Raw genomic sequence first — 13,555 nt, 5'->3', positions numbered from 1 at the left:
AGAGGATCTAATGTAATTCATCTGCTTTGTGTTCCCTCTCCAGCCATATTTTAAAAGTGACAAGCAGCTGCAAAAGCCAATGAGGTGGAAGAGGACGTGTTGATTTACTGATCTATGTGTGCCTGCGTGTGAGAGGGACAGTTAGTGTGCTCACAGTCACAGCAGCTTGAGCATTCCTCTGTGATTATACCACCACTTTCCAACTTACATACTTGACTGATGTATTTCATAAATTGGATCCATTCTCTGGCTTTGCTGTCCCTCTTTTCATTTACACACACACACAGGCATATGCACAAAAGCACTCATTATTTTGCCTCACACTCGCTCTTTTTTCTCTCTCCTCCCTCTGTCTTCCTCTTTTGAAGAAGTTTTCTTTGCACTTCCAAGTCAAACATCTGGGTCAGCTTATATCTAGTGGAACAAGACTTGCAGGATATTGTTGGCAGGATGTGTGAGCCAGAGCAGTTTACTCTGTGGGAATCCCCAATATACAGATACACACAGACATGCATAAACACACACACACAGACAAGCAGTACTCACAAAATGTCAGTGCTTACACTCAACCACAGCCTCACAGTTTGCTGATATTCAACTCGACTTCCAGCTGCCACACGTGTGTGACAAATTATAGATTTGTACTTCTGCATTGTAAGAGTCCGCTTATATTTTCAAGTACGTGACACTGCAAACACCACGCTTAATATTTGGTTAAATGCCACGTTTAATATTTTGAAAAGATTACAAAAGCAAAAGAGAGGGGACAAATCATAAATATTTTCAAGACTGAGTACAATCTGGTATAATCTGTAACTTATTCTGTGACTAAATATATGTTGTCAAGTTATTCACGTGCAAGACATTCTCAAACATCCCCAAACTTCCTGTCTTTCCCGTGCCTTACTAAACCTAAGTGACTGCTGAATCTGAGTTAGAAGAAGCTGAAATTAACCCTGTCGTGTATATAAAACTAGCCACTGCTCTGAGAACAGTGCAACTAGCTCCGGATAAGCTGTGGTATGAGAAACAGTTGCAGAAGGAAAAACACTACTCCTCCTGAATGCTCCGTGTTCTGTGAAACCATAAACTAAAGCGCTGGACCTCTTCCCTCGTGTGTAGCTGTAGTGTTTACATATTGCATAAGATTAAAAAAAAAGAGAAGCCATTGCACTTCTGTCCTCTATCTCCTCTGCTGATTTACAGTTCTTTTACGCCCTCTCCATCTCACTTTTCTCGCCCCCCCCACCCCCCCTCCTTCTTTTGCAGTGTTTCAATCTTTCTTCTGCGCTGACTCGCCGTCTTTGGGTTTGTCGTCTGTTTTGAACTCCAGGAAGAAGTCGTTGCAGGCGACTGTGAGGGCGCCCATCAGAATGATGAACTCGGTGAAGTCCACCTCCCCGTCGTTGTTGGCGTCCAAGTCGTTCATCACCTTCTCAACTGCTTCATTATCTTTGGAGCTCTGTCAGTGTGGAACAGAGAGAGAGAGACAGGCTTAAGAATGTGTTAGGTGTCATGCACGTGCGTCTGTGGGCATACATAACTGCACAGGCTTGTTTGTTCTTTGTGCGTCTGAGGAGATGAGCCAATATCTTTACTTGCATCATGCATATTTGTAAACTGTATTAGTGTGTTAGTGTGCAAACCACATAATTACCCCTAAATAACTCCCCAGCTCCTCTAGTAGCAGCTCCTTCAGTTCGCCCCGGCTCAGAGTGTACTTGTCGCCTTCCTTCCCCGAATACTTGTGGAAGGTCTTTATGAGCATCTGCATGGCACTCTCCAGGTTGGAACTGGGCTCCTTGGACATGCTGGAAGGGGGATTCAAGTAAAGAGGTCAGACTCTGCCACATAATGCCCGCTCCAGCCCCAGCTGCATGTGCGGTCACATAGCAGTCAAGGGTGAAGCCACCTCCATAAGAGTGATAGTTGATGGATGGATGGATGGATGGAAGGAAGGAAAGCAAAGCAGAGAGGTTTTTTCCCTATTTCTAAACATTGGGTTTAATAATGCTCTGCATGCATTGCAGAGTCTACTAAGGTCACTGTATGTGTGTGTGTGCAACCTTAGTAGGTTTTACATTTCAGAGGTTTGGGTGAAAAGATGCAGGACAGCTTTGGGAAAGCTTTTTTTTGAACAATCTTACACACATTGTGTCCGGCATCGTGAAGCTTCTTGTGCTGGACTCGTGGAGAGACTGTGCACACACAGACACAGATAAGTCACTGTCAATGAAGCATGAGTGTGAAGGGTTTTCCAAAAACACAAACCCCAAAAACAACAACAACAACAACAAAAAAAGCACACGCTTCATTGTTCTTTGATCCTTGGGTTATCGGTGTTGTAAGCTGAATTGGTAATGCATGTACCAATTAACTCCACGGCATCAGCAATGAATGGTTTCGATGTAAACCACATCTCTCTATTTGCTGATCCTGTAACAAGTCTTATCATTCAAATGGAAACCACAAGTGAAACATAACACTTGCCTGGTAACGACATTTAGAAACTAAGGGGGCAAGTAACCTGAGTTGCCAGCATATACACTAACTAGTGCATACAGATGAGGGACTTCAATTCCACTCTTGCCAAGATGCATTCAGCTTTTGGCCCAAAGTTTAAAGTTCAGGGACCTATTAACTGGAAAACAGTGTGCAGAGCTGTGCTGATGCTAATCCTTACCACACATAACACCAAAGGGCACAATCAGTCTGCCATGCTCCCCTGTGCATGATTTATTAATTATCATCTCTGACATAAGGAGACAGGGATGTTAATGTCAGTCACCGGTTATTGCCTCTCGTCATGCTGCAGAGCATTGTACCAGAGAGGTCAGAGCTGCAGGCAGCACAGACAAAAGATGAGGCCAGTGGACACCAAAGCTGGCTCACTGGAAAATCTATAGGGGTCACTGTCTCACTGACTGGCACAATACAAAAGGAAGCCATGGAGATGGAAATGCTATCAGTGACACAGGAGTGAGTATAGTAATAATGCATATGTATGAAGTTATCTTAACGATGAAGCAATATCCGTATCGAGTGATGCATGGCGTTAAATATCTTGAGTCTAAAAAAAAAAGATAATCAGCTTAATGGAACAAGACATGCTGAGACTAAAAGATTTGGTATGTCCAGTATGTTCAGTATATTATCTTTCCTACCAGTGCTCTGCTGCTCTGCCACAAATCCCTACTGGCTTCGCTTGTTTCCATATTTCACTGATGTGCAAATTTCCTGTCATGCTCCTCTCAAAGCTTGCACATCAGTGGAAAGCCAGCAGTGCTTTGTCCAGACAAAAAAAAATCACCAACTGACTCACGCAGTTTGTTTTCCAAGTCTGCTGCTGAGTGCCCACTATCCGTTCTGCACTAACGGCATTTGAGTATTTACTTCGGCTGTGCAGCTGCTAAAACACTTTACAAAGAATCTTTCATCGGATACAGAGGAGAAAGTCCAAAATCCAAGCTATCCGTCTTACCTGAGTACTGATGGAGGGCCTCCTTTGTCTTTGAAGAGGTGCAGGGGACAGAGCCAAGGCGGAGATGGATGGGGAGAGAGTTTGCCAGTGGCTTAAATATCACCTGTACCTCTCCCTCCTCCTCCTTAACCCCCCCCCCCCCCCCCCCCCCCCCCACCCCAACTCCTTCACCCACTTACGTATACTACTTCAGTTTCCTTTACATCTATCTCTCTCTGCGCAGGTGTTCAACTCCCCTCCTCTCTTCATCACATATGCACACAGTCATGAAAAGGAATTTATGTAAAAACAGCCTCAGATGAACAGCGTGTGATATATTACACTGTAATATATTTAAGACTAAATCAAAATGCAGAGGCAGTGTGTAAAAAATTAAGTACACCCTATGATTCATTAGCTTATATAACCTGCCTTTAGCAGCAATAACTTGAAGCACTCGTTTTCTTTATAACTTTATCAGAGGAATTTTTCTTCTTGTCAGCGTTGCTTCGGTTCATTGAGGTTTGCCAGCATTCATTTACACACGGCTCTTTTAAGGTCCTGCCACAACATTTCAATCAGTTTGAGGTTGGGACTTTGATCTGTCCATTGCAGAATCTTCATTCTTTTCTTTTTCAGCCATTCTGTTGTAGATTTGCTGCTGTGCTTGTTGAATGACCCAGTTTGGGTTAAGCTTTTGCCGTCAGACAGATGGCCTCACATTTCACTCACAGCAAAATCTCCAGTGTTAAATTAACACTAGAGAGTGTCTATATGTGTCCACTCCTCTGAGTGTTAAATACAACACTGTTGAGTGTTAAATTAACACTTTTGACAGTGTTATATGTTTAAAAGTAACCTAGTCAGTTTTGAAGATTAACAAAGACTAACACTGAGCAGTGCTGATTTTCTAACACTGGAAAATAACTCAAAATGTTAGAAATATTCCAGTGTTAGAATATAGACATATAGACACTCTCTAGTGTTAATTTAACACTGGAGATTTTGCTGAGTTAGTGTTCAAGTTCATGGTGAAATTAATGACTGCAAGTTGCCCAGGTCCTGCACCTGCCAAACAAGCCTAAATCATCACCCCTCCACCACCGTGCAGGAGAGTTGATATGAGGTGTGCTTCATGGCTAAACATCTCCATTTTGGTCTCGTCTGTCCAAGGCTGTTTCGGAAGCCTTGGGATTTGTTCAGATGCAATTTTGCAAATCTAAGCTCTGCTGCAATGTTCATTTTAAAACAGTTTTTTCTTGGAAACTCTTCCAAAACACCACACTTTTTTAGTCTTTTCTAATTTCTAACATTTAACATGCTAACTGAAACCTGTAGAGTCTCCAGTGCAGCTCTTGGGTGTTTTGCAGAGTCTCTAAGCATTGCATGGTCTGTCCTTTGGGTGAATTTGCTGGGCTGCCCATTCCTGGAACAATTGACAACTGTCTTTCCACCTATCTTTCTCACAGTAGAATGATGGACAAAAACCTGTTTGGGAATGGCAAAGTACCGCCTTCTGAGATCGAAGGGCAGCAACAAATGCTTCTTTAAGATCATTGCTCATGTCTTTCCTTCATGGCACTCTGCCAACACTTTCCTTCTTAATTTCTTTGGAAGCAGTAAGGGTGTATTTAGTTTTTCTCACTGATTCTGCATTTTGGCTTAATTTCTTTTGAATAAATGATGAAACTGTGTAATCTGTCATGTGCTGCTTTTCATCTGAGGTTGTATTAGAATACTTTTACTGACGACTACCATTAAATGATAGAAAATGGATAGATAGATTTTTAGCTCATGTTACCCTTTAACAATTCAACAGAATTTCAGCTTCTTGTACTTTATGGATCTTCATCCAAATTGTGCTCAATCTCATGGCCACACTTGTGCAAAACACCCATGCAGTGATGTTTTTACTTTCTTTACTTCACAGATTATGTTAACCTGTAAGTTGTGGTGCATCATCAGTCAGATGAGCTTCTACGTTACTGACTTTCAGGTATTTTACATCCTGATTTGTAAAAACCTTAACACCAACACCAGGATTTTTAATTGAACAATCTACAAAAACTTGTTATTGTCACAGTTTATTCAATGTTAGCCATTACACTTTACATAAAATTATCCAAAACGATACAGCGTTACATATGAAGTTAAAAAATCAGCATAATAAAGTTTACTGTACAGGTCAGTGGACCTGAATAAGTCCAACTGCTGTACTTGGCAGGACTGCATTAATGCACAGTGATAAAAGCCTGCACAGTTCCCTGGGAATGGCCCCGTAATCACAAACATTATGACTCACACGTTCGTACACTCGTACGTGTATCACTTTGGAGATCCTTAACGCATGCTGTTATCTTCATCTTCTGTATCTCAGAATGAATGAGATTCATTGTGTCGCAACAAAAACACGACGGCAAACAATCCCCACTGCAAATCTGCTGTGCTCAGTTCCAGCATGTTTTTAATCTACATGAGTTAAAGCTGGGTGGGGTTTGCACTAAGGGACAGAATAATAACACTGCCATTGCAAACAGTTTAAGCTCTCTGAAAGAGGCTGCAGCTCTCATAGGTCATCAGATTCAAATATTACCTTTGTTAGATGATGTGCAACCCAGGTATGCTCACTTCAAAAACACGGCATCTGCTGTTAGTGCAAGTTAAACAGGAAGCTGACTACAGCAATTTAAGAGATGATGGTTCTATTAGTCATAGGAAGTACCAGAATGTATTTGCAGTATAAAAATTATACGTATTTTATTAAAAGAAATCATAACGTAGTGTAAAAAGCCCCGATTGTTCAGTAAGTGTGTTAATAATAACTGTGGCGGGAAATGTAGCATACTGTGAGTATAAAGTCTGAGCAGAGTGTGTAAATGAGGTTATTTACAATGGGAGTGTCGCAGTGAGCCATGGCGGTCACATGACTGAAAGCTTATTTGTCTTGCCCGTGTTGCTGTTGAGCGGTTTGCGGTGCCAGGTGCTCTAACAGTACATAAGGTACACATTTGGTCCGCTGCCCAAAATGTGTGTGCCTGAAGCACTTTGCAGCTGGTCTCACAGACCTGCAACACAGCAGGCCTGCAACACAAACCTTTTTGTTTTCATGGGTGCATTATTGATGATGAAACAATTTGCAAATCATTAAATTGTAATTAACAAATTGCATATAATGTGACAAAGAAGTACACTTTCAAGTTTATCTCCATAGTGGTCCAGATAAGAGTTATGTATAGGCTTAATAGTCAATTATAAAGAGGCCATGTAGAACTTAAATAATGGCCACAATAATGGTAATAAAATGGTAATAAGTTTCCAAAAGCATGCAACATCTCATTATTAGCCTTTTGCAGAAGCTCACACATTGATGGCTCAGTATTCTTTTTTTCTTCTTCTTTTTTTTTTTTGCTTAAAAAAAAAAAAAAAAAAAGCACAACCTCTGACAATGATACCTTTGACACTACCACCTCGTCTGATAGGCAGGTTCACTGGAGCCCGGGATTACTTTCATGTAATTGTTTGTGTCCCAGGGTGTGTTACCCATCAAATGCCTAATCCAGTAGTTTCCCAATGCCTAATGCCCAAGGATCCAGTTGCAGGTCAAACGGGGTCTTTAAACAGAATGAGAGTGTGACTGACAGACAAACACACAGGGATGAACAAACGGTGCCTAAACCAGCAAAAAAACAACAACCCCAAAACAAAACAAAACAAAACAAACAAACAAAAAAAAAAAAACACCCACGACGATGAACAACTATAAGTAAAGCCTCCAAAACAGAGGTCAAGTTTCTGCTTGTCACTCCTCCTCTGTCCTGTGCTGCCAGTGATCACTCCTGATAATGAACCGCCCAACACCTAAGGGTTAAATAGGCAGGACCTGCTGTCTCAAATACACATAATACAGGCACTAATTTTTAAAAAGTGACACCTGTTAAGGCTGCTTGACTTCTTGGCTTTTAGTTATCATGTTCTTCTCTTCAACTTAGGTTACAAGAGCGTCTTTTCTGACCTGCCCCTCTAGTGACCAGCCCACTCATATGAGGCTCATCTGGGCTCCCCTTTGGCCACTTAATGGCCCTTTGGTGTGGATTCCAACCCTGAACCTTAATTATTTAGCCAAAGGTCACACCTGATCTTCCAGTTCCTAATTTATGGCAGACTAAAAGTGACGAGAATACGCTGCAGACATCAGATGAAGTTAACTTTTGCAGCACAGTGAGCCCGTGAAGCAGACTTGAAAGAGAAAGAAGAAGAAGAAGAAGGTTTAAAGGAGGCCAATACCACAGTTAAGACAAGCTGAAGTAATGCAAAGCATCAGCAAAACACTTCTGTTTATTGTCATGCTCAATCAGAAATATAGCACGAGAATGTTAGTAAAAATGTACTGTCAGATTTTCATGCACCCAATGCAGGAACACTTTGACACATTCAGAAATACACTTTAAAGAGTTGGAAGAGAAGAAAAATAGTACCCTAGGGTCTGTATGGAAAATCAATTATAGTTAAAGAGGAAAACAGCTACCCTCTTTTAGCACTAAATAACAGATATGATCAATGTATTTTGTTCTAAAAAGATGCGAACAACTTATTAAACAAAAAAGTTGTTGTAAAATGTTATTTCTTATCTTTAGGGATGCTGGCAGATGTTTCGTGTTGTTATTTTTAGTCAAATCAAAGCTATCTAACGTATAGGAATTTTTGGCTATTAATCTCAAAAGCATATTTCCTAAAATGTCAAACTATTCCTTTAAGATGTAATTTACTTCTGTTTTACCAAGGACCCAAAGGACTGCATGGCACAACTGTGCAGGAAGCACAGGTTTGGGTTTAAGCTAAAGGTCTCGTTGGCAGTGGTGCGTTGGTCACGTGTGCAGCAAAGTTTTCACAGGGACACGGCATGCACGGGATAGCGTACGTCTGCATGCTATCATAGTATATTATCATAATGAGGTAAATGTGCTATATAGTGGGATGCACATGCTGTACATAAGAACATAGTGGTAACTAGTAGTACAAAGCAATAAACTGACAGTTATTATCTTATAAAAAGGAATATCTTGTTATTTTTTTAGAGCTGGTCTTGTAGTGTTTTAACTTTTCCCAATATTGCTTTATTTCAAAGTTCTGTGTTTGAAACATAAAAAAAAAATCATTAGTGGCTTTTCGATTCGTTTTAACATTGATAAGGCTGTGCTTTGTGTAGTGTTTTGAATGTGTGTAGTGTGATTTCTTTTCTTTTTTTGTTGTGAAGGATGAATTGTCCCCTATGAGGTCGCCTCCTCTGTCTTCTTTTCCACATCTTCCTTCACAGCAGCGGGGAGCTTGTCTGCAGTTTCCCCCACCTTTACCGTTTCCTCCACGTTTTCCTCCGCTTTTACAGCCGCTTCTCCTGCTTTTGCAGCTGTGGCAGACACAGCTGCATCCTTTGCTGCCTCCGGCTGCGTCTGCCCCTCTGCCTTTGCTTCTACCTTTACTTCTGCCTTTGCGTCTGCGTTTGCTTCTACCTTCACTTCAGCACTTGCTGCTGGCTTTGCCTCTTCGTTCGCCTCGGGCTTCGCTTCCTCGTTCGCGTTGGGCTTCTGATCGTCCTTGTTGGGGACGCTTTGTGCCACTTGTGCAGATGCAGAATTCTGTGCAGGTTCCTCTTTGGCGAGCGAACGTTGCTCACTCAGCGAGCAGGCCACATAGCCGACTAGCTTCATGAACTCCTCAAAGCCAACCTTGCCATCTTGGTCGCTATCCAGCCCCTTACCCATGTTGTCTATCGCTTCTTTGCTGTCTGTGTCCTGAATAGTAGGCACATACAATCATGATGATTAGTAACTCTACCTCACCTCTTACTGGTCATATCACCATACATGATTAGTAAATGGCCCTCTATCAGTAGCTCCGTTTACATTATAATGTTGATCCGTGTCATTTCATCATACCGGATCACTTTTCCCATGTACTGGCTATATATTACAGCAACATTTGTTCACAGTTAACATTTCAAAAATCTGGACAGGTTAAGGCTGGCCAGGGCTAACACAACACCATTGTCTGCTTTTGTGGAAGATGATTACATAATCCAAATATAAGCAACAATTCTGAGATTTCAACAAAGATTTCCTAACCGTGAGGATGTTTCCCAGCTGGGATGAGACAAGGTTTTGGAATTCTTTCTTCCCTAGACTTTCCCTTCCTTTGGACGACTTCAGGAAGACCTTCACCATGGTCTGAATGGCACTCTCCATGACTTCTCTCTCTCTAAAAAAGGGAGAGATAAAAACAATGATCATAGATAGATAGATACTTAGATAGTAATAATCACTGTTGCGTGCTGTTTGAGGGAAGTTGCATGGAGACAGTGTGGTTCAAGTGTGTTGCAGTAATAGGCACATGCAGTGGAAAATGAAACAGAGGATCTCCTCATTTCCATGCGCGTCCTTTTGTTTCAGGTGTTGAGCCTTGAGTTCCAATAAGGGAGGGATGGTGACGTGAGATAAGTGGAGAGGGTGAGAGGGAGTCTGATTGAGAGACAAGCTGTAACACACAATGGAAGTTCTGATCTTTGATAGGTCATCTGATCTACTGAAGCTACCGAGGGGACTGGGCTTCAGATTACCTAAGGGATTACCTAGTCCCTGTTTGCGCTTCTCTCCCGCTCCCCCTCTCCCTCATTCTGTCTTGCTTTTGCTACCTTGCCAGCTGTACTTGCCTCTCTCTTACCTGCTACTGTCTCTTTCTTGTTTTCACTCTGTTACCCCCTTTCATGCTACCAAATGGGACAATTAGGCCTGCTGTGGATTATCACTCTTTCATTACACATCAGCAGCCAATTCCTATACATTAAAACCTTTGCAGATGTTTGGAGTCTGACAGAGAGACTATCAGGACCTTAGATCTTTACAAACTCGTTCATATAGTCTACAGGCATTTCCCCAAGTTTAACATGCCAATAGGTGACACATGTTTGCAGAAATTCCATCCATTGCTGCCTGTTGAAATCACTTAGACAGGAATTTACAGGCCAGTTCCGAGTTAGTCTGCCCCAACGCAGAGAGAAGATATGTTTAAGGCAAACATATTGCATGTCAACTTCAGAATTCAAATGTAGCAGCGCAAAGTACAAAACAGAAACAAACTGTTCTTTGTTTCAACAAGGAAGCTGTCATGCAGAAAATTAACATAATTAATTACTAAAGTCTGTGCACTTTACAACACCCACCTGAAGTTTATGGTGCTAGTGTTAGTCTCAGCATATGTTAAATAGCAGCAGGCTTTGACACCATAGAGTGTTTTAAATCTAACACTTGCAGCTGACCTACTGCTCTGTATCTGTCTGACCTTGTTGTGCCACAACAGAGCGCACAATATAACCACACGTTTGCATGCAGGCGAGTGAGCACATCTCTGATCGTCAAAACAGCTGTCACTGAACAATAGTGGCCTAATAAAGTTACAAACAAGCGTGTGTGTGTCCGTAAGTATTTTCAAGGAAAATTAGTTTCACCAGTTTTAAACTGCCCAGCTATGGATGAAGAAATCGACTGTTAATTTCTTGTTATGCTAAAACAAACAAACTCGGGCCTTTTAGGAACTTTAGGGGACTTCTTCCTCCGCTGGTGACACACCCTCCACAGCCTGAATGCACAAGAGCCTTAACTGCTTAACTGCGTCCTACTCAAAATACATTTCTTCTATTTACAGCCTGACATTTCTTTCATTTCTCACATTCATTGTTTACCTACGACCTGCCGTAAGTCAGTATTGCTTGAATAGCTTCTAAAAGCGCGCACGATTTTAAACAAATATCTCACGTCAGAGCTTCACCTTGTTGGACTCGGGAGAGAAGGCACATTAATCCCCGCTATTTGCCTTAAAGGCCCCAAAACTACTGCGCAAATAATTAAATATACAGGCCTACAACCAGAGGTTTCCCATTTCCCTCCAGAGCCCAGAGAGGATTGAGTATTGCGTTTCCAAACGGGCGAATGTGATACGGTAGGTGCGCAGAGTAATGACAATACTACCGCTAGTGTGGCATTAAATATTGAGAGAGGAACAAGTTAGGTTGTGGCTGTAAAATACAGCGCGCAGTCATTGTCTTTCTTCCAAGTTTGCAAATACAGAAAACTCAGACAATGTTGAATCCACATCGTCCACAAGCATGACGCATTTTTCCAGGACTCATCCCAAATACCACAAGTAGACTAGTTTTAAATGTTTAAGCCAAAACAAATAAAATTGTCACAAGTGACAGACACAACTATACAAAACTCCACTCAGCAAGATAAACTGCCGCCTTCACGGGCCTCTCGATTAAAAGCATATTGTGCGCAAAGGTGTAAAAACCGCCACCAAAAATCGCTCAAAAATGCACTTTTACGCGCGACCCGGATGCCTGGTTGATGTGTCACGTTAAAGCCCAATACTGTCACTCAGAGTTACTTTAATTTTTTATAGGCATTTGGCAAAATGGTCGGCATCTGCCTTAATCATATCAAATATATTTTCCAAGAAAAGGAGCTCATGCTTCAACCGCACACAGTCTGTAAAAGCTAAAATGTAAACGCACATGAAAGCAAAACAGCCACTAACTATAATGATTTACTTTTCTTTTTATGGAAGTGCAACGTGAGCTCAAAACTTCGGTAGAGTCGAGTCATTGAAACCGTCCCGCAGTCAGACAGCGGCCAAATTTCATGGGATGGCTCTTGCGAGAGTTTATCGAAACGTGGCAAAAAAAAACCCGATGAGCAAATAAGCTGCATACACGGAGGAGATTACTAAAATAAGCCAAAAAAATACCCTTTTAACTCACCGTTTACAGCCTGCGGGACAAGAGAAGTGTACAAATGTGCGCAAATTTGAGTTTCTGCCCTCTTCTCCACCTTTCTACGCTGCTTTGCGCCCAGAGAACTTGCCAAACTAGTAGGACTGCAGAATCTCTTCCGTGATTTAGGTTTTTTTTTTTTCCTGTCCTTAAAACTTTTCCCCCTTCACAAGTCAGAGGGCGTGTACCTGGAAGAGAGAGAGAGCGGAGAATTGGGAATGTGCAAGAGCGCGACCCCAACTTTCGTGAAAAGGGAGTGAAAGTGTATCAAAACACTTATACTCGGTTTTTATTGGAATTATCTTTGGCTCTCGAGCCAGCTGTTTCACGTCATGTGTGATTTGTTCAGTTTCACGCCAACTAGGCAGGCTTGTGGCTTGGAGCGGCTTCATCTGCTGGGACGAGGAGACAGGGCGGGTGGGATTACTTCATCTGCACACAGCTCAGGCGTTTCCCAAAGTATTTCACTCACTAAAAGTAAAGAAAAAGCATAGCGATATGCCAGAATCTTGCAAAATTTTGCGGGAGGATGTGTCTTAAGTGAAACAGACACACATCTGTACGTCTCCCAGATAGCAAGGAAACATTGAAACAATGAATAACACACAATTGGCACAATTTTACGCACCCACTTTCTTTGACGGAAATAAAAATGTAATAAATAAATAAATACTTTTTAACTCTTTTAAACTAACAGAATAGGATAAAACTTATATTAGGCTGAAAATAATGGCCCGTCTCTTTTTCCTGCTGACACGTTGGAAATGTGAGGGTGAGGCGAAGGACTCTACTGAACATACTGCAGGAAAGCTAATGTGGGTGGCAAATATGGTTGAAGAGGTAAAGCAGTCTTTCCAGATCCCCGAAAGAGCTTTTGAGACTTTGAAATTTTGAATTTATGCCACAGATTATCTCTTACTAAATATCCCCCGCTCTGTGCTGATAAGTTCTAAAGAAGCCTTCACATTAATGCTATCTGGTAACGCTCTGGACTTCAAACCAAAGGGAGTTGGTCATACAGACAATTCATTTGTGTGTTCCAACTTCATTTTGTCTATCACTTTGGAGTTGATGACTCATTGCATCATTCCTCCCACACTGGCACCTCAATCTGTGTAACTTGGATACAAAGGTCACATTTATTAATCAGTTAAAGATCATTGTTCTCCAAATCAGTTAGCATAACCTCCTTGTGTCTCTCTGGCAAAATTAAAACAGGCCTATAGGCTATAAAACAGCTGGGGAGCTCGCCAGCACACATAACTCTGTCTAGA

The 13,555-nt window shown here is 41.7% G+C and overlaps 2 protein-coding genes across 4 annotated transcripts; both read right to left on the bottom strand.

Annotated features, from left to right (window-relative positions):
• Positions 1-357: 357 nt before the first annotated feature.
• On the bottom strand, positions 358-3,581 carry s100s (S100 calcium binding protein S). 3 transcript variants are annotated; one of them, XM_040019919.1, is made up of 4 exons: positions 3,482-3,571; positions 2,152-2,198; positions 1,658-1,811; positions 358-1,462 (listed from the first exon to the last, which is right to left on the bottom strand). In XM_040019919.1, the coding sequence occupies exons 2-4, from the start codon at positions 2,163-2,165 to the stop codon at positions 1,274-1,276; spliced, it is 357 nt and encodes a 118-aa protein (XP_039875853.1). In that variant the 5' UTR covers positions 2,166-2,198; positions 3,482-3,571; the 3' UTR covers positions 358-1,273. The 3 variants fall into 3 exon arrangements, with proteins under 3 accessions (XP_039875853.1, XP_039875852.1, XP_039875854.1); XM_040019918.1 differs by lacking the exon at positions 3,482-3,571 and having other exon boundaries at positions 2,152-3,475; XM_040019920.1 differs by lacking the exon at positions 2,152-2,198 and having other exon boundaries at positions 363-1,462; positions 3,482-3,581.
• A 1,947-nt stretch (positions 3,582-5,528) lies between these two features.
• s100u (S100 calcium binding protein U) lies at positions 5,529-12,500 on the bottom strand. Its single transcript, XM_040020488.1, has 3 exons — positions 12,270-12,500; positions 9,580-9,712; positions 5,529-9,249 (listed from the first exon to the last, which is right to left on the bottom strand). The coding sequence occupies exons 2-3, from the start codon at positions 9,697-9,699 to the stop codon at positions 8,728-8,730; spliced, it is 642 nt and encodes a 213-aa protein (XP_039876422.1). The 5' UTR covers positions 9,700-9,712; positions 12,270-12,500; the 3' UTR covers positions 5,529-8,727.
• Between the last annotated feature and the right edge of the window lie 1,055 nt (positions 12,501-13,555).

This window comes from Simochromis diagramma, unplaced genomic scaffold, assembly GCF_900408965.1.
Source record: "Simochromis diagramma unplaced genomic scaffold, fSimDia1.1 OVJJ01000753.1, whole genome shotgun sequence".
NCBI lineage: Eukaryota > Metazoa > Chordata > Actinopteri > Cichliformes > Cichlidae > Simochromis > Simochromis diagramma.
The sequence above is the reverse complement of the archived record's forward strand: the minus strand, read 5'-3'. Positions and strand labels throughout refer to the sequence as shown.

Bases quoted from the DNA above. Each gene is read 5' to 3' on its own strand.
- s100s (XM_040019918.1), bottom strand. From the start codon at position 2,315: ATGAAGCGTGTGCTTTTTTTGTTGTTGTTGTTGTTGTTTTTGGGGTTT. The intron at 1,812-2,151 runs GTGTGTAAGATT...TCCCCCTTCCAG, and splicing joins TTCACGATGCCGGACACAAT to CATGTCCAAGGAGCCCAGTT. The intron at 1,463-1,657 runs GTAATTATGTGG...CCACACTGACAG, and splicing joins AGCTGGGGAGTTATTTAGGG to AGCTCCAAAGATAATGAAGC.
- s100u (XM_040020488.1), bottom strand. From the start codon at position 9,699: ATGGAGAGTGCCATTCAGACCATGGTGAAGGTCTTCCTGAAGTCGTCC. The intron at 9,250-9,579 runs GTTAGGAAATCT...CCTACTATTCAG, and splicing joins AGCTGGGAAACATCCTCACG to GACACAGACAGCAAAGAAGC.